This window comes from Aplidium turbinatum, chromosome 16 (genome assembly GCF_918807975.1).
Source record: "Aplidium turbinatum chromosome 16, kaAplTurb1.1, whole genome shotgun sequence".
In the NCBI taxonomy this organism is placed as follows: domain Eukaryota; kingdom Metazoa; phylum Chordata; class Ascidiacea; order Aplousobranchia; family Polyclinidae; genus Aplidium; species Aplidium turbinatum.
In genome coordinates, this window is record NC_137487.1 from 14,707,368 (window position 1) to 14,728,274 (window position 20,907).

A 20,907-nucleotide genomic window follows, 5' to 3' on the forward strand; every position below is an offset into this window, starting at 1 on the left:
CTATGTTCAAAGCCGTGTCGTTTCTTGGCTTTAAATGGCAGTCGGTCTACCATCACACCTTACCGTGCACTGTCCATACGACTTGGGGTTGAGGCCTGCCAGCCACTCTGCATTGAAAGTCCACTGTCGATCCTTGCGGTGCTCGTTGATTTTGAGGTCGAACAAGGAAATGAGGAGGAACTGCATGAAAGCCTCAAGTTAATGGAAGGCAAATTGAGTTTGCAAAGCAGCCTCAAAAATACACGTTTTCGTCCTATTGAGGCTTAAGCCTGGTGGTTGGTAAAAAAAGAATAAATATGCAGGAAGGAAAGGAGCCAAATGTTCGTTTCTACTTTCAAAAATGCCATTAAGTATTTTATCAAGAGCAATCAGGTGCTCTCGTTTAGCATTAAATCGATTCATTCAAACAAAGAGCAGAAGCTTTCATTCAGCCACACAGCTGACAACACGGGTCACTTTTCGTAAAATAAACTCTTAAACCAGATTGCATCTCACATTCAAGAGTGTGTCTTACAGAGTACAAGATCAACTCAACAGAATTGTAACTTATTTCAGCATAAACAACAACTTACTTATTACAGTGACAGTGGCATCAGCAACAGAAGCACCGGAACCGCTTTGAGCTTTACATGTGTAAGAACCTTCATCTTCGGGATTGACAGCTCGAACTAAAAGAGACCCTAAACAAACGAGAAAGTCTACGACGAGGCTCATTTCAACGTCAGGCCTACAATATCAAACTCATGTAGGTTATACTTGTTGGTTGTAAGCTTCCAGCATGCCTTTGAAGGTGCTGCAAACCCAGTAAAGTAGTGTCTACTAGACATACTTAACAACCTCCTGTCCAAATTCATATTGCAATTATGCAACGTAATCCGTAGCGACAAATGAGTGCATGATTCTAAATTAAATTATTTTTTTGTTTTTAAAAGGCTACACAGATAAAACAAGATCTTGACCTAGCAGTTAATAAAGTAGGAAGGTTGCAAATTTCTCTGTATTGCATACTTCTAGCAAATATCATTCAAAAGATATGATCATATGGTGTAATAGGCCTACTTCGAGTTTACGTCACTGGAACAAAAAGGAAAACATTTTCACCTGATGACATGACTAGGTATCTCTGGTCACGGATCAGTGGTTGGCCATTCTTCAACCAAGTGATCCTTGGTGTGGGAATTCCTTCAGCGTGGCAATCAAGCGTGACGCTTCCACCCTGGTTGACAGTTTGATCTTCAGGAGTGATTGTGAAGATCGGGGGGCCTGGGGTAAAAAGTCTCATTTAGTGTTCAGTTTAGTTTAGTTTGTTTTTATTTCTGACTATCACAACGAAAAACAATGTATGCCAAACATAATATAGGTCTAGAAAAAAGTAGATGCGACAAAACGCGGACGTGCTTTGACTGCTGGATGAAGATGAAAGAAAATTCATGTTTTCTTGCAAATGAATTGCTTGTCTGAAACCAACAGTAGTTTACTGATAATAACATAATTTCAAATTACATACAGTAATAGAATTTTGTAAAAATAATGTGGTAAAACCAAACGTCATATCAACGACAAATTTGCTTAAGATGGAATGAATATAAAATGGCACATACTTCTGACAATCAGTATAGCGGTGCTATTGATCCTGCCTTCGCTGTTGGCTGCTTCGCACATAAAAGTCCCATTGTCTTGCAAAGTTGCAGATTTTATGTGCAGAGAACCTAGACGACAATTACAATGTTTAAGGCTAATTTTGGCAAAACGTAAAAAGGTTAAACCACAGACAATATCTCAAACAGCGTGAAATAAGTGGCTTAATCAATCGCAAAATAATTAAACCACGTTATGGCGTACAGTATAAAAGAAAAATACAAAATAATTTCGAAATTGCAATTGACTCGTTTTCTTTTCTCGGTGTTTCTGAAGTGGAGCATGAATTCTTTTTGTCGTCTGCGTTGCAATAGGCCTACCCGGGCCTCTATTCTTTTTCTACCCCAATATGGTTTCATTGCGTCGTCTAGGTCTGACTGAAACAGGGGATTTATCGCCATACCTCAACATGGCGATATTTTCTCGACCTTCTGGTCAATTGTGTCAAGATGCAATAGACAAGTTTGCCGGTTTGCTGTTGCATAAATTTCAAACAATTGTTCTTTAGCCTGAGTTGTTAGTTATTTAGAACCAGGGTCGTCAATGAGATAACTTGGACCCGATAACAACGAGAAATCCAACGGTAAAAACGCATCTATACAATAATAAGTTATCTCCAAAAATACTGGGTCTCTAGAAAGATTCCAAGCCCCTTAAAACATCCCGAGTCAAAAAGTACCTCTTGGATCCCCTACTGCTAATATAATAAGTACAGAGCGATCGATTTGCAGGTGAAAAAAAATTGAAAAAAGAAGGAAAAAATGTTAATCTTGAGGGACGTGACTGTTTAAATTGCTTTTGTGCATCACAGCTTTTTACCTTCCATAACTATGTAGTTCAGAGCGTTTGGCAATCGTCTGTGGTTTCGGTACCACCTGGTGACTGGGGTTGGGTTGCCAGATGCACGACAATGAAACGTAACCTGGTCGTTTTTCATAACCTGAAATTGGTTTCATAACAAAAAAATTGATTCTGGAAGCACACGAAATGCTGGGTCTCAGCTTTTCAAAAAAATTCTTTATTTATAACTTATTTTGGACAATAAAAATTAACAGTTGATATGCTTTTACAAAATAAGTTGAAACACATGCCAATCAAGTTGATGACATTGCTGTACATTATCTTGGTATGCTTCAGGAAACTACAGGAAAAAAATCTAACTGCATACTTTCACACCACATTCAAAGTGAGTTTTGCAGCTGATATACGAAAATACAATATCGCAGAGTTTTTCTATCATAAAATATCATAAAACTGATGCGCACAAAGCTGATGCGCACCTCGTTGTTGTCAGGGGTCACCAAGAATATTGGGGCGCCATTTGAACCTCTGTATTGCAGTGTTGCCAGATTGCTCTCAGCTTCACCTTCGCTATTCTCAGCGATGCATCTGTATGTCCCTGTAAACAATGACATACCATAAGTTGTTTGTGAGAAGATGAAGCCTTCAAACCAAACCATTGCACGAATTCTCTTCCACACTCATCAACAGTCAATACACTACGGTAATAACTTTTTTTCGCTTCTACCTTTTTTTAGACCTTTGCCATGTTTGGCATATATTGTTTTCGTTGTGAAGGTCAGAAATAAAAACAAACTGAACCGAACTAAAGCAAATAACAAGAAAAAACGCTAATTGACTGAACGAACATTTTTTATCGGACTTAAAAAGCCTTTTTCGGAATCTATTCTTGACAATTTTGCATCACAATACAGAATACTGTAGCCTATAACTCTTCTGGTTGCCGTATTCGTGGGAGATATAGATGATAGGCAGTCTTTGCATGTCTTTGCAGCTAATATTTAAAAAAAAATAAAAGAAGCAAGATAAAAACTGAATTAACAGAATACTGAAAAGCTTGCGTGTTCGTCAAGACAATTATCGTTTCTAGCTCTAGTTGCAAGGTTCATCTGATGAAGGTGAACGTAAAAGCAACAACATACAGGTTGGTTTAATTATTGCTTTACTGACGTTTCGCGCACCATGACAATGCACATCCTCAGAGCGCATAACATACTAAATAAAATTTGTAAAGTTTATATACTGCAGTGCGGATGAAGGCAAGGAAAAATGAAAAACACATTATTTTAAAGGTTAGCCAAAATGTGTGAGCGGTTACTTTCCACGTTAAATTACGTAAAAACTTCCAACATTAAACATAAATTCGAAGCAGTGGAGACCAACATAAATTCGAGACGAGAAATTAAATAACAACAACGTTTCCAACTATGTTCAAATAGGCATGAAGCCTGCGTATCAAGACAATAAAGATTTATAAGCTTTCGTCAATAGATTTCCAACTAAATTAACTTTTATTTAAACCTAGCTTGCTTCGAATATGGAACTTATGTGTAACTGACATAATACCAACTCAGTGACCGGTTAGGCTGCTTCATTTCACTAGTCTAGTATTGGAGGCCATGCGTTACGATGTCCTGTCATTTGTGCAACCAAGGTGTCACAATGTATGCACAAAATAAAACAACATCAGTATTGTAACTGCAGCATGCAAAAACGGAATGATTACCTTTGTCTGATTGACGAGACGACTGCACAAACAGCGTGCCATCATGCATGATCCTCACTCGTCCATCATCATTCAATACTCGACTGTAATGAGGATAAACTTGATGGTTTGATCACAAAAACATAAACAATGAACTTATACGTTGTGGAGTTGCCAGATTGAACACCAAAATTAAACTCAAATTATGTCATATTTTACAATATAACTAAATACTTGAATGTTTTCATATAAAACTACGCTGTAGCTTAATAAGAATGTCCCATATTTGTGATAACAAAATATTAAGTTACCCATTATGCTCCCACGATATTTCCGGTTGGGGAGATCCTCTAGCTCTACATAGAAGTCTAGCAGACTGGCCGGGTTGAATATCAGTGTCTCTTGGATGAACCAATATAACTGGTTCGGCTGGAAGGTAGATATAGCAAGACTGACATAATAATAATAATGACAACAAATTATATCGACCGTGGCAACTAATAATAATCGAGTAAACAAACACAAGAGGTTTGGCTTGGAGGTAACAATAATAATAGTAAAATCAACTAATAGTGATTTGTTTTCAAGTTAAAAAGCTCGGAATTCGAACTTAAGAGAAATCTGTCTAATATGGCGGGTCGTATTACAAAACATAGCCGTACAACAAGTCTAAACAAAAAATATGCACCTAAAAGTAATAACTTTTGTATTACCTTTACCTAAATCATTGACATCACAAATCATGTCATTGATTGGTACGTTAGCGACGGATCTTCCCGCTAGTTGTCTAGGTCCATGGCAAATAGCAGCAGCCTGTATGCGGTTTCCAAGTGTTGACAGCATTCTTGTCAGCCAGGCCAACCGGCAATCACATTGCAATCGATTGTTGTCCAAGCGCCTAAAATAAGAAATTGATCACTTCTGATTGACATGTCGCGCAGCACACTTTACTTTTAAAACAAGTTAAAGCTGACAACCCGATGATGGCATCTCAAACAGCAAAATTTATCATTTTTGCATTACATTACCTTTAAACAACGAACTTTGCAGTCTGACATGTTATTGAAACGTTCAGCACCATTAAGAACAGCAGTTATCCAAGTCAGTTTCTGAGCCGACTAAAACTGCAAAACGAGCTCAATTTATTGTGCTTTTGGGGTGTAACATTGTTTATACGTTGAAGAACTTAAATTTAACATTTAAATGTATCGACAGAAGTAAGAACTTACAAACGCTTGAGGGAAGCCAACCTCGAAAACAAACGACTTGGCAAAGTGGTGATCATGTTGCTATGGAGAAACCTGCATTGAAATGACAAAGAAATGTCAAGTTAACAAAAAGTTACTTTTGGAAGTTCAGTAATGCTTATTGTGCAATGGCATTCTCTTCTATTGCCAACTCTTAAGTTTCAAAACATACGCACAAGTATTTAAGTTTTGATCAGTTTTGTTTGGAAAACATGTTAATGCACACAACAGAACATAAATTTTGAAATGTTTGTTTTTATTAACCTACTATGATGACTGTTTTATACCAACAAATTTTAGCGTTGGCAATGATGCTTTTTTTTTAAAAGCAGCTGGAACTGAAGATTCTTAAAACTATCTTGTGTTGTTTTTTTGATACTTCAAAGCTTTTACAATACCCATCAGTCACTTAAGGTCACAAGCCTGCAAACATTCGTAGAGGAAAGAAATGTAAATTTTCTGATCAAAAAGTAACGGAGTGTTGCAGCACACAAGCTACTGACTGCTGCACGCTGACAAAGGCATTAGCAGTAAACAAACTGGGAGCTAATGATTTGAGAAGTTAGACTAGTCAACGTTGAAGAACATCATTTTACATTTTATTGCTGACAATAACCTACATCAGTGTTTCCCAAACTTTTTTTTAATAGCGCCCCCCTGGACAACGAATAGAGTATCAAACGCCCCCTTCGACAAAAAAAGTAAAACCAAAGTTATTTTCCATTCATCACAACTTAAAGTCCAACTCTAATGAGACGGATGTGGTTGGTGCAATGCCATCAGCCTCTTGATATTTTCAGTTTGGATAGGAACAACCTTAAGTCTCCCCGTTTAACTATATCAAGACGGTTTCTTTTGTTATCCAGAAGCGTTGTTACGGCACTGAAAGCACGCTCCACCAAGTATGAGCTGGGAAAGGCAATGATAAAAACTTTGACCCGATTCCACACGTGAGGGTATTTTTTTTTGATTTGGTTCTGTAGTCAGAACGATTGATACGAGATATTCAACTTCGGTTTAAGTGCAAAATCGATTTACAATGTTATGAGTTCCTCCTCAAGAATTCCATGTTTGGAAATATCACAGAATGGGTCGATTATCCAGTCATGGATTTCTAACTGGAATACATCCTGGAATTGAACTCCCATTCCTTTGTGTACTTCTTCAAGATGATTGCTGTACGTCTCTACATCAACATCAGATATGCCTTTGTCACCGGTATCAAGTTGATGCAAGCTTGAGAATTGGAAAAATTCTCGTCTAGCTAAATTTCGCTGACGAGCTTATTTCGTTACCCTGAAGGGATAATTTTAATTCATTAAATTCGGAAAATGTGTCTGACAAGTAGGCAATATCATTTTTCACAACAACCAGGACGTCATTCGCAAGGCCAGGGTCACAACTATTTAGAAATTCCACGGTAGTTTCAAACAGGGAATAAAATCGTGCAAGCCAATTTCTCTTGGAAAACCATCGTACTTCGGTGTGGCTCAAAAGCTTCATCATTCTCATTGCACAATCGTTTGAATAAGCGTATATTCAGAGCGTGCGCTTTAATTTTATTCACTGCTTTGATGACAGTCTTCAAAGATAAATTAAGACGAACGCTAGATGACGAAAATACTCTCGGATTGTAAGATCGGATTTGCGTAATCGCAGTGCTTCAAATTGTCATGCGTTACGTTACGACCTCAACTAACTTGTAAGGCAATGCGAAGCGACATTGCCACAATATCTGCCACAGAGCTCTTATAGTCACCGTCTTCTTTTGTATTTCTTTGAAGCAAAACATGACAAAAAATGCTTTGCCATGATGCCATCCTCTTCTTGTAACTACCCCGATTTACTCTCAGCGCCCCCAATCGCCCAGCGCCCCCCAATCGCCCACTTTATAGCCAGCGCCCCCTTCATGGTCGCAAACGCCCCCAGGGGGGCGCTGGCGCCCACTTTGGGAACCACTGACCTACATTATGCATTTGTTTCATCTGCTAGTTATCTCTGCAATTCACATCTGTAGCATCTGTTGGAGACACAACCGAGGTAGGTGTATCTGACTGTTATGCCCACACTTAGTAATAATATACACCCAAAACAAAGCCAGTCTCAAAACTTGCAGCACAACAGGAGAAGTATATACGACAGTCAATGCAAATCCGTTTCTAATTCTGTTTAGTAATCATTATTTCAACGTTGAAAGTGAATAATTTTTACTAGAACATAATCAAAACAATTGAATGTCAAAAATTGGATTTCGTTCAATAGTTTCCTTTTTAACAATGTTTAATAATGTCTGCAATGCGTATTTCATATTAAATGGAGAAAATATATTGAAGCGAAAGCAAACGCTGCCAAAAACAGATAACAGGAAAAGCGATTATCCAGTAATTAAATGATATCGTAATGTGTTTTGGATACTAATATTTACTTAATATTCAAGTGACTCATATTAGCTTCATAAGTGGTGTGAAGTAAAAGATGCAGTCTGGGCATATATTAGTTAAATAACCTTTTTTCCTTACTTAAACGTTAGATAACGTAATCAAATGTAAACACTACAAATAAATAAAAATACGTTTGTTGTCTGTAAGCTGTCGGTGGCTTGTAAGTACGTTCAGCATTGATACATAAAGGATTAAAAAGCCAAAACTTGCCAACTTATTCGTCGAAATAACGTAAAGAAACCAACTGCAGGCGACAAGTGCAGAAATAAATTTAAACATATCCCAGACTGTCTGCAACGAGAAATACGAACTTCATCTCGGAAGTGGCTAAGCAAATTTAGATCCTTATCCGTTCTCAGCGTTAGCGGCAAACGATTGACTTGGTGAACACGAGAGAAAGCTTCATGTTTCGTACCAAAACTGTCGCTTTTTTTCATAAAACACAAATAGCTACATTTTGACAATGAGGTAAAGCCTTACCACAATAGAAAGCTTGAACTGAAAAGTTATCTGTCGATTCAGACATCGAGATCGAATGTACATCCATCATGAAGAGAATTAAAATTTCACATTGTTTTGAAATTTACTCTTCTCTCGCGTTATCTAGGAACGGAAATCCCTATCTAGCTAGCAGATAAACGTTAAAGTGTTGTATAAAAGTAACTTTGCTGGATGAGAAAAGATAAGAGAGAGAATGATATAACAAAGGACTTTAGATTCGATTGAAAACGGCTCTAACTTTACGGTGCATTGGATAATTAATTTCTGGTTTTGAAAGGTTTTGGTAAATCTTCAAAAATTCGAAAGAGCATAGGCTACACATTAAAAGCATCCGTTGGTTTATTAGGAGGCAAAAGCATATGTAAACATAACATGCAGTTCCAATGCAAAAACCAACAACTTACAATCGTTCCAACTTTGGCAGATTAGAGAAAAGTGTAGGGGGCAGCACCCGAATTTCATTGTCGTGAAGATATCTGAAAAGACGTTTACTTACAGCTTACAAACTGTAGCAAGTTGGCACAAAGTAAACCCAACTGGAGTTTAAGATTTCTAATCACATTTTGGGCTTTTAATGAAAATCAAACGAGTTTACCCACATTAAGCACCTTCGTTTTTGCAAGGGTGCAATGCTACCAAAATAAAACGACGCAATGTTTGAAACACCATCGTCAAGTTTTGCTATTGATTTCTTCAGGTTGGACATAGTTGCATAATCATCATCAGTGAGTTCTTAATTGTGCGACAAAAAACTCAAAGCAAACAAGCAAGTATTAACCCTGGAGTGAACAGTAGGATGTCGCGTGCTGCAATCTGCATCACGTGGCAAGGTTAAATAGCGTTTGACAATTCTCTCAACTTGCTCAATATTGCATCCAATTTGAGGAAATCATCTTCTTTGAAATCGATTGAACAAAGCACTAGTGACTGTACATACGGAAAGTGGCAAAACCGTGTTTAAAAGAAACAATGAAAATTATTAAAAAAAATTTAAGATTATCTTTTATTTCTGCAACACAGCCTGCCACATCCAGAGGATGGTTCACTTACAGTTGTTCTAGAGAGACAAGTCCCTTGAACGCCCTCTTGTGGATGGTTTGTATCCTGTTTTTGTACAAATACCTGAAACACAACGCTGGCATTACAGACCTATTCAACTTTCATCGCTAATGCGACAGGAGAAAAGCACTTTCATGTATGTACAGTGTACAGTAGTTTTGCACAAACACTCTTGGCTGGACATATTAAAGTCAGTACGATAAAAATTTGCGATGGCGTCAAAACCACAACTTTGTATTTGTCAAAAGATTATGAATGAATCGATCGACAAAATCACATGTAATGTGTTGCATCCACCTTCATCCCTGAACAGATTACGGTAAAAGAACATAAAACAAGTGATTGGATAATGCTGATACTTCACGCTTGATCTAAAAGAGCTAGGTAGTGCCACTCCAATGGATTCCGAGTATTACCGAAATGGATTCCGAAAGTGGTCAAGATTCAAAAACACCACCAATCATGATTTGAAGTATTATTTGTCGCAGACCTAGTGTGGCCTTCCTTTTTACGGCCTTGAACAAAACACTGCACTGTATTTGTTGCTTTAACCAGCAAATCAATTATTTTTCCAAATAAATCAATGAAATGAGAATTGAGTGCAGTTTAGCTGCCGTATAACTCAAAGGGGCTTGATTAACTTGTTGTGTTAGCAGTTCAATCGGCGCAGACGTTGAACCAATGTAGAAAAGTGGACCGGTTTTCAGGCTGGGAGGCAGCTTTCACAGCTTCGTACGAAGAAAGACAAACAAGCCAAACTAAAAGTATCTTATCATCTTGCTGACAAACTGTGCTTGACAGAAGTGTTAAGATGAGCGATTTTGAAAAAGCTTGTTATGTGATTGAGAGCTCAAACACCAAAATTGTTGATTGCAAAAAGCATTCTTGCCGTTTATTTACGTTTCGAAACCATCAGCAACAACTCCTGCAACCGCATATTTGTCATCAAAACAACTTAACATAGTTGCTGTTTTCTTAAATCTTGGCGCACCTTATTTTGTAGGCTGAGATTTGGAAAGGCAATCAGTTGTCACAACTGGGCTGAGTGGAGCAAATGCACGGGCGTTTGGTTGCACAGGATAATAATACACAACTGCTTGACGCTTCAAACTAGCAAAATTATTTTTTTGTGACATATAAAGACACGTATAATTGATGTAAAAATAACACAGTTTCAAGGTGAGATGTGTCGTTTTATTAAAGAATTCGGAAAAAGATCGTCGCTGATTAATATCAAAAGTGAAGCCTAATAGAATCACATCACTATCACAATATAGTATATTGTATGATGATGATTATGTGCCTGATCTGATACTGACGTTGGCGATCATGGTCTTCCAAACTTCTCTGTCATTTGCCATTCGTATAAAATCGTTCGTTTTAACTGTTGTGTTTGTGGCCCATTGATTCATATACTGGTATTTAACTATTTTTATACCACACTTTACATTGCATTTAAATTCAAAAGAAAACTTATGAAACAAATGATAATGTTTTAAAAAAGAAAACTCGTTGCTAAGAAATGAAATATTGAGTTTTCTAAGTTACTTATTTTCGAAACCGAGCATAAACCAATTGAACAAGTAATTCTCAACGACATTTTAAAACAACAAAGAAAAGAAGGGATCTTCGAAACTTCATTAGCTTGCTTCTCTTGTAACACAAGTCTAGAAAAAATATGAGAAGGCACGCACAAATTAAAATTCCCTTCATGTTGTGCAATACACAAACCGGTAACAACTTTAGCTTAAATTGACAAAATTACAGTTGTGTTGTTTTTATAGAGAGATAACCTAAGATATCAGGAGGGCGTTTGAGTATCAAATTTTACTGTGACTTTTTAGAGTCACAAAGAAGGTGCAGTGTCCGTGAAAAAAGAACAATACCACGAGGGTTTAAACTTCATTGAGTGTTTCTATGTTAAGCTGTGCCTTTAAGCATATCTATTTACAGAAATAGACTGTATTTCTTCTAATATTACCGAAGTACGAATTAGACGTTGAGAACAAAGTGTGCAGTCAGCGGGTATGCATTCAGATGATTCAGCCTAATTGCAAGTACATGGTTATGACTCTCTTGTCATGTTTACGATCCTGAACTATATACTATTCTAGTTTAAAACTATTTTGCTGGTTTTCACATGTTGTACTCATGTCAGAGCCAAAAAGAGTTGATTGAAAGTACATTAAGTACAGTACATTAATGCTGATAGAATGCAATTAAATTTTAAGAATTTTACCACCTGTTAACCACTTTAAAAATATTTCTATCTTTATTACCGTTAAAAATGTTGTCAACTTACAGGTATTTAAGTGATGACAATCCTTGGAAAGCTTCATCATTAATTGCTCTGATGAGGTTGTTGTTCAAGAGCCTGCACACAATAAGGATCAGAGATAATCGTCAGTAGAGATAATCGTCAAGTCAGAGATAATCGTCAGTTATCAACGCAAGTAGGCTATGACTTAAATATAGGAAAATGTCTTATTTGATAATAATCTACTTGAAGAAAACTGTGAACAAATAGTCTTAACTTTTTGCATTGCGTTACATACCGCCGAGGACTATGTTTAATAAGGAAAACTAAACCACATTATTCAAGGTGAAAGGGCAACAAATTCTGCGATGATAAAGTCAGCGTGATACAAGTAAAATAAATGTAATCTCACACAAGTACCCAAAGATTCTTCACGGATCACGGTATAAACATGAACTGCATCACGTCTTTTCACGAGGAACGCATATGCATTCAAAGTCGGGCAGTAGGCCTGATGTCAAGAAAAAATCATGAAACTGTCAAGTCTACTTTTAAAAGCCTTGATGGTAAGGTTTATCCAAGTGAAAACTATACCAGTCATTGACAATGTGACTACAAAAGATTAGCAAGCCAACGTAATATTCTATTTTTTTACTGTTTTTGTGTCGTTTTTGTTTGAAATTATGATTTTTTTGGCAGTTTTGCCGTGACTTGATGTCTTAGACAACGGTGACTGATATGCAATAAGTAAATGCGGTATAGTATTAAATGTACTAAGCACATTACATTGATGTTATGAATTTTTTTTTACATTGTAACAATATTATTAAACAAACACCGGAATGGAAATCAATCCTTGAACATCGTGTCCAAGGTAATGACAACGAAGTGATGAACACAGTCGATCTCTCAGCGGTAGGCCTGCGGATCTTAACACGCTTAATCTTGATCAGTTGTTTGAACAGGGAATACATTATGTTTACACAAATCTGTTAACAAACATTTCACACCGTATATGAAGACATACATCTCAATGCAATAAAGCGTCGTCTTAGTTATGGTTAAACACCAGGCGAGGACGATTAAGGAAGATTATATTGAAGCACAGGAGCTGTGCTCAGACAGGTGATCACTGATCAGTTATAAATCCTTTTGATACGCACGCTGAAGGCAAAATTAAGACATATGTTTTAAATTTATCTGAAGAATGTCGTACAAAGCTTTCGCATTCAGCAGACCCATAAAATGCCTTTTAAAGTTTTTAAGAATATTTTACACGGCGATTTTTATGTCGCCGACCAAGCGAGCTTAAACTTTTGAAATCAAAACCAACAGGCTACATACCGCGATACTGCTCGTTAGGTTGATCATCACACAAGTTAAAAAAAACACATAGAAATAAATCGCTTCAATCACATTTTGAACACAATAAAAGGCAAGTTATATCTTCTAACTCAGAGTAAAGGCTACTTGACTGTGCTAACTAAAAAGTACAATTCTGCAAAGAAACCGCGTAACAACGATGCCAATTTAACACACGGCAGATATCGCCTTCACTTTAATTGCACATAGCATGCCGGCAACGTTTATGTAGAGTCGATCACGCAACAAACTCTATCCTTGCAATTAGCATGGGATAGAAAATGCCACCTTTGACTTTGTTCTAGGAATGTGGCTATTTTGCTACAATACACTCGAATATCGTTTCGAGAACTAGAGTTGATTAAGCAAAGGAATCTTAGTGGTGGTAGTGATGTATTGATATTTCAAGCGACTATGTGTGAAGCCGAATGAACTAGTTTCTTACTTATCAAGGTTTTGAAACATCACTTGGTGCAATGCAAAGATAGACACAATATTCACACGACCTCATTCCCACTGCAGCAAAGAACCCAAGCTTCAATTTAATATCACAAAGTTTACTCCTCTGAGTTGTAAAGCCAACAAAGCAACACTTGATGGAGGTTTCACGAATATCAGATTGAAGATAAGCTTCTATGACAACTTTTTTGAAGCAAACACACTTTGGACTCTTTATACACCTTTAAAAAAGTCTTGTCACATGTTTGTTCTGGAGGTCTCCATGTCGAATCTTTTTGTAAAGCATCTCGAAAGGGTTTCAAAGGTCACAAGCAGTTTAAGTACGACTAGACAAGCACTTGTATTTTTAAACCCATTTTACTGTTACATTGATTCTACATTTTGTGTTGTATTTTTTACAAAACGCAAGAATGTGAAACCAACGGACCATCTCAAATAACAAAATCAGTCTTTTTTATATTGATTGAACGTCTGCAGACATTGGATCATCGGAAAAAAGGTGAATTTTGCTAAATGAGATCGTGCGGTGTCTATCAAAGAAATCTAGTTTGAAAAGTAGAGCACTGGTTGACGAAAAGAAACAAGATCCGATGCATGTCCATTGTCCATTTTTGATACATAACCAACAAAAAGCTGATAAAAGCTAAAATTGTGCAAGATAAATTCAACGCAAAAATATGCAAACAGCGCGCGAGCAAGCATAAAAACAAAAGTGTAAATAAACGCCAGAGAGTAAGAATCATTCTACATCTATTAAGGCGTGTTATAGCTCATAGAGATATACTCTAATCCCCAAAAACTACTTGTAGACAGAACGGTATGCTGAGACATCGTCATGATTTTCTGTCTTGTCTTCGCTTGAAGCTTTTGAGAAGTCTATTCTTTTTCTACCCCATTATAAATGATGTATCCCTGATACTACTGAAGAGTAGCCAGTCTTGGTTGGCATCGTCTAAAATATGCAACACTGTGGCCTGTTTCTCGATCATGCTTGGTGCAAACAGTTGACTGTTGTAGTCATGTTAGACTTCATGAACCCCAGAGCAGATCCATTGCAACCAACTTGATCAAAGTGCTGTGGTTTGATGCAGAAGGTGTACAATGATAGTCGTTTGAATGCGGTTACTGGACATCCTCAGAGGGATGTATTCAATCAACACTGCAACGCGTTTTTATTGATTTTGTTTGTGGTCTGTTTTTGTCAAACATCTTTGCACTCAAAAAATATCTGTTCCGTTATTTTTGCTTCACTGCTGTTTCAATCCTTCACCTATTGTATTAACTTCTATACGACGACATATTACATGATATGAATGTGACAGTAGTGTTGCTTTCCAAGAATTTTCCCTGGGTTGGACCACTTCTCTTTTTTGGATATAGGTTTACATCAAATGACTTCGCTGAATAAAAGGTTTTAAATTCGACTGAAGAGAATTCTAGTGTTCTATGTCTGTGTATTGCAAAAACGTTTTGAGAACACTCCAAAAACAACATTAAATCGTAGATCTTGTTTTTGGACTCAACAAAAGGCTATAGTAACTGTGCATCATAAGCCTGTCAACATCATTCACTTTTATCATGTTATCTAAATATCAACCATTGTTATCAATCGATCTTATCAATCTCCGGTCAGCACTTATCGCGATTGCTCTACTTTTCTTGGGCCACCACCAGTGTTGCCCTAAAACATTTGACAGCATGGTATGATTTGCCTCTTTAACAAAGGTTTTATAAACACAAGAAAGGTGCTGTAGTGTAGATGAATACTTGAAATATGCAACATAATTTGATACCCAGCTGAAATTGCATAATGTTTGAGAGTTGAAACGTTTTTGCATTGCAGCCCAGCCTACCCAATAACTACATGTTGATATTGGCAAAATTGCTTTATGTGTCGAACGCTATGTGATGTGGTTTTTCATGCAATTGCCTCATTTTTGGTGCTAGATTTTCTGCGTAAGCTATGAGGCGATACTTTTGCGAAATCTACTCTTTAAGTAATCTGATTGTTGAAAAGAAACAGCATTAAAGTAAAGATGAATGCAAATAAATTATCTATATTTCTTTTCATAAACACAAGTTATGTTTTATGAAGTTTATTAAATAAACTAGTGATTTTTGAAGTATGATATATGCAGTCTGCTTCAAAGATGTGCTTTTGTTGAATCGATGTGAAATTGCTCTGTCGTAGACAAAGTTGCACTGGTATGTGAACTGAAGAAGACATTGTGTTGCAGGTTATTAAGAAAATAAGAACTACATGGCCAACAGGTTAACACCAGAGTAAACTAACTCTACACAGCTCGCATTGGGAATGTTCGGGCGAAAAGTATACGACTCTAACTCCTCGGTGTATAACTGGTGGACTCCGACCGACTCCGGACATATCAAAATTCCTCCGACTCCACGACTCTGACTTTTCGGTGTATAACTGGCCGATTCCGGACACGCCAAAATCCCTCCAACTCCACGACTCCGACCGCTACCACCAAGATCTTATTATCTCGGTGATAACACTCCGACTCCACAGCACTTTATACAACCGCTGATGAGAATGGATCACTCATGACTGCAGTGCGAAGAAACTGTGATGTCACCGTTAACTTACAGTCACACGAGAGCAAGAATTATTATAAGTAAGAAAAGTACAAATCGGGTTCATACTTTACAAATCGCATTTCTTAAGCTTTTCAAGTATTCTGTGAAGCAGAAATGTTGCAGTATGTGAAAGCTGTGTTTAAAAGAAGTCTGTAAAGAGCCAACTTCTTACTCACAGCGTGTTAAGATTCCTCATGCCTCGAAAGGTAGACGAAGGGATATTTCGTATCCTGTTGAATCTTAAATCTCTGCAAAATACAACGTGGTGGTCTTAATTTCTTGAACAAAGCCAAATCAAGACTTATTTCAGGATTTCAAATCTTTGATTGAAAAGCCACCAAGTCGTGCAAGCACATCAAGAAACCAAGGCAAACACAACAATCAAGGCGATACTGCAACCCTTTCATGCAAATCCACTATTTTTACTGAAGACACACACAAACAACGATGATGTCACTACAAGCAAAGAGCATCTACGCAGCAATTGCGAACAGCCAAGAAAACCATGCAAGGACAAAACTGTTAAATCAGCCACAGGGAAAGCATGCGATTAAAACGATTAGTAAATTTACGGTACCGTACTACAACGAATTGTTTGGAAACGACTTGAGCACTACTGTAGTGTACAAGAAACAAATAAAGTTTCATTCGTGAATCTGCAACTCAAATAACTCTATGGAAAGACATAGGATTGATGAAATCAAGTGCATTCTCATGTATATAACTTGTGGATGATGGATACTACGTTTAGTAAATGTGGGTCTCACAAAAGTACGATAAGGGCTAAAAAAAATTAAAAGAAGCGTCTCATCGTATATGGTCAACAGGATAAGTGATAACAGTAAGTCGGCTGTATTTGGGGTAGCTTCATTTCAACCATCGCATTTACCGACTTTATTGTAAGAGAGTATTGTAAGAGCTATGAGCAACCATTTTCGTGAAGTATATATCACACTAAGATTGCATTATGGAAAGACAATTAATCAGTGTGCATAATCTACCAAGTTTCCTTATTAAAACCATGTAACAAAATCGGCAGCCAACTAGGCTATTTAAAAGGAATATAGGTAAAAAGCCATACAGGGAAAACCAATACAGAAAATATTCATGTAAAGAAAATCTAGATATAAGAAGCAGTCAACATATAAAAAAAAATCCAGAAATTTTCATCCGGCAACACTGCCTTCAAAACAAAGACAACAGTATTGCCAAATTACTTTGTATATCAATGATATCCATAAACATTTTATTTTATCAAATAAAAATAAAGCACATCGAACAGCCTAACAAGGTTTGAACTTGCCATCATATTTTCCATTCGGGATATTTTCTGTAGGAATGTTTTCTATATGGATATTTTCTGTATGAATATTTTCTGTATGGATATTTTCATGAACTTTTCTGTATGGATTTTTACCGATTACCATCTAAAATCAGCACATTGCAATCGCTGCTTGTTCGTTCATTGTGCAATCAACATGATTTAAAAAATAATAATGTCTATGCGCTCTCAGATTTACTGGTGGTTTTCGGATGCAAAATAGAGTACTGTAATGTGCGAACTGATATTTGTGACAAGGCTAAACTTACAGAGACAATTTGGTAAATAGTAGCTTGATTGTCATATGACGTTAGCAAATGATATGTTGAACACAAAATATATGCAATGTGCATTGGCTGCAAGCAGAAAAAAATTCATCAAAGCACTTGTCTTGTTTACAGAAACCATTTCAAACATTTCGCTGGCAAACGCTGTTTGATGTTGCCTTTTGCATTATTTTTCATGCCAAGTCAGCAAAGAAAATGCAAGTCAAGCAGGGCCAGGTGTGGATCCCAGACAACACCATCCGCCTGCAAACGTCCAATCAATGTAAAAACGATGGATTTTACTGCCTAAGAGTTTGACATTCAAAAGCTTTGAGCGATTTTGGTTGAATAACTTCAAATACACCAAATACAAATACCTTCGTCTCAAACACTTCCTGAACATTTTGAACAATCCTCCAAAGAAAAAGAAAACAAACAACAGCTATTGGCCATTCAGTTACATCTAATCAATGTAAAAATAAAGCAAATGAAACACGATCGCCCGAAGCATGATCCAACGAAATTAATCACATTCAAGTTGATACCACTTGAGAAAAACACGCATAAACGCAAAAATGATTATTGAGTAACAAGAAAAACTTCACTCAAGAACGCAAAGAGGACAGAAAATATAGTATTCAAAATTTTAGCCACAATGGTCAGTTCGTTTTTTGATGGAATGACAATTATAGCCAGCTAGATCCATGAATGCCTCACTGCTTGCTAGTTAGTTTTATACTATTAAATCAATACAACGTGAAAACGATGACAGATCACCAACAGAAGATATCGTTGTGGCGACAATTAGCCGATCACCAACGCCCCAGACAGCAAATTGGTCATTTTTGCAACGTCTACAGACGTTGAATGAATGTAAAAATCGGTTGGTTTGCTGTCTGGCATACTCTTTGAAAACCCGACCTGCTGTACAGTATGTAAATAAACAAACAATTATTATCCTTGTTTACGTTTTACAGATATAATGTTTCAAATCTGTGCTATGGCAATTTGCCATCAACTGCTTTGAACTACTTTTTGAGTTTGGCATGAGTGGACCTAGAATCTTAAATAATGGACGTAGCTCTGTAATTGAATTAGAGTTAACTTAACTGTTTAGAGATAATCCAAACTTTTAGCATATTAGCTAACAAATGTTTAAGAAATTTGACCATATTTCAGTTTTGAATCAATCGAAATAAATTTCACAATGGCATTTTGTTACGAAATATTGGAAATGCTCCCACAATATCTGACAAAGGTCTGCGTTTTTTTTTATATCGTTACAACGTTGCCAGACATGTGTAGGGGACCCTTTTCTGATTAGAAGTGACCTCTTTCCGCCAGGCACAGTTTCCAGACTTTAATTTGGCCTTGTGTTGTCAAATAAACCTAACTCGTTTTGTTGGCTCGCTCGGCAAGACAAAGTCAATATCTTCTATTCTTCTTTTCATGGTCGGTTTGCGAGGCACTATTTATGTTACGGCCTGGCATTTTTACATTGATGGAATATTTCTACACGTCGCTACAATCACGGTTAACAAATTCTGTCTGCAAAAATGGAACCAAAGAAAGAAGGCTGCGAACATTACAAAAGCAAATAAAACTAGGCGGAGTTGATTGAGTGTCTTTAAGTTTTCAAACCGGATTATAATACCATTAATTTGATCAGGTTATCAGATCACACAAAAATTGTATTTTTAACACAACAAGCTAATTTTTCTCATTGCTATATAGACACCACGGATTGAATGAGCAAGAAGATACAGAATCTATCTTACACATGAACAAATAGAGGACAAGCCTTTCCATATCATATATCAATTTTTGCAACAAAAAAAGTTACCTCGCGCTTCAAGAAAAATTGCCTGCAACGTCTTTCGCTTTAATGCTCAAACCCGTTTGTAAGAAGCCAAGTGGAAAGATGTCGAAGTTTTTTCAACATAGGAGATAGGATTTATGCGGTAAATCAATTAATGTACAAGCATTGACGAGCGAAACCACAATTTGCATGTGCATGTCAACTTTCTGTGTTTGCTTGCCAGGCAAATCTTCCAAACTATCAAACGATAAGAAATTTATAATACCAAAATTGTCTTTTCAAATGATATGAATTTTTGTTTTGCAATTCAACTGGAAGTGCAGGCTATTGTTCACTGGCCGTTCTCAAGCTTCCAAGATGTCGAAATGTTGCTTTCAAAACACAAACTCTTCAATGAAAAGGATGTTGTTTGAACTCAGCTGACGTCAATGACAATTATGAAAAGGAAATGAAAGTGTATTGAGTACCATTGAGATGCTTGCAGTGACGCAATGTCATCTAATATCAAAAGACTTGTGAGTCTGACGAAAGACTCTTTCACGGTTAATCAAGTTTTTATTTGTCCTAATCAAAGGTTGTCGGTTTACTGTTGTCCTTCCAGTGTAAACTGAGAACTACAGTACATGGCAGTTTAGTCAAATGACCACCATCAATCAACTTTCCTGAACAAATAGCAATAGAATATGTACTGTAGTAATCGGATGTAAATAATAATTTGGAGTTGCCACATTTTTTAGAGCTATTTTATACGATGATAAGGTGAGAAAAGGTTGATAAACGCTGCACAAAACAACAGTAACTCAACTGGCTATGGTAACTCAAACAATGGTAAGACTATGGTAACTGAAGCTATTTATACATACCTATGACGTTTGATTAACACGCTGTGCTACACAAGGGGTGCAAGCTTAATTACTACTTCATGCATTACACGTACACATTACTTGCGGTGCGCTATGTGCTCTCAGCATCAGTTGTAAGTTTTACTCGCTACTGTGTCAGCGTAACGCCACAAGCTAAAAAAGCTGTTTAGAGACACACAGCGGTGCTGCCAAAGTAGACTTTTATTATTTCGGTTATTTCGACAAAACCATTGTAAAGAAATAAAATCTAACCATACCGTACGTCATTATTTTATAAATCATACACGATTCCACCCCCTCAAGCTTGAAAACAAGATTTTCTTTTCAGCTGGTGTGGCTAATCGCTGCAGGAATGCAAGGCGTTGATTTTAGTAGGATACGAGTGAAATAGAGGCATGAATAACTTGGATAAATCATCGGGTCAACCGAGACCGATGGATGAATATTACTCTCTGTAATGCTTGTCAATACCTTGATACAAAGCGAACGCGATTGCTCATATTTTGCTTTTATTTTGTTCAAATGAATCAACGTCAATGACTATATCCAGCAAATAAAATTTGTGTTTAT

General features: G+C 36.9%; 1 protein-coding gene across 1 annotated transcript in view; it reads right to left on the reverse strand.

Moving 5' to 3' along the window:
• The window catches only part of LOC145785129 (peroxidasin homolog), a 39,638-nt gene that overhangs the window by 13,900 nt on the left and 4,831 nt on the right, over positions 1–20,907 (reverse strand). The window contains exons 2-15 of the mRNA XM_082596829.1: positions 16,245–16,316; positions 11,695–11,766; positions 9,384–9,455; positions 8,738–8,809; positions 5,374–5,445; positions 4,858–5,042; positions 4,456–4,573; positions 4,166–4,248; positions 2,919–3,037; positions 2,458–2,578; positions 1,602–1,709; positions 1,102–1,263; positions 573–680; positions 64–180 (exon numbers count right to left, since the gene is read on the reverse strand). Of these exons, the coding sequence (XP_082452955.1) occupies positions 64–180; positions 573–680; positions 1,102–1,263; positions 1,602–1,709; positions 2,458–2,578; positions 2,919–3,037; positions 4,166–4,248; positions 4,456–4,573; positions 4,858–5,042; positions 5,374–5,445; positions 8,738–8,809; positions 9,384–9,455; positions 11,695–11,766; positions 16,245–16,316 (1,481 nt within the window). The remainder of the gene's footprint in view (positions 1–63; positions 181–572; positions 681–1,101; positions 1,264–1,601; positions 1,710–2,457; positions 2,579–2,918; positions 3,038–4,165; positions 4,249–4,455; positions 4,574–4,857; positions 5,043–5,373; positions 5,446–8,737; positions 8,810–9,383; positions 9,456–11,694; positions 11,767–16,244; positions 16,317–20,907) is intronic.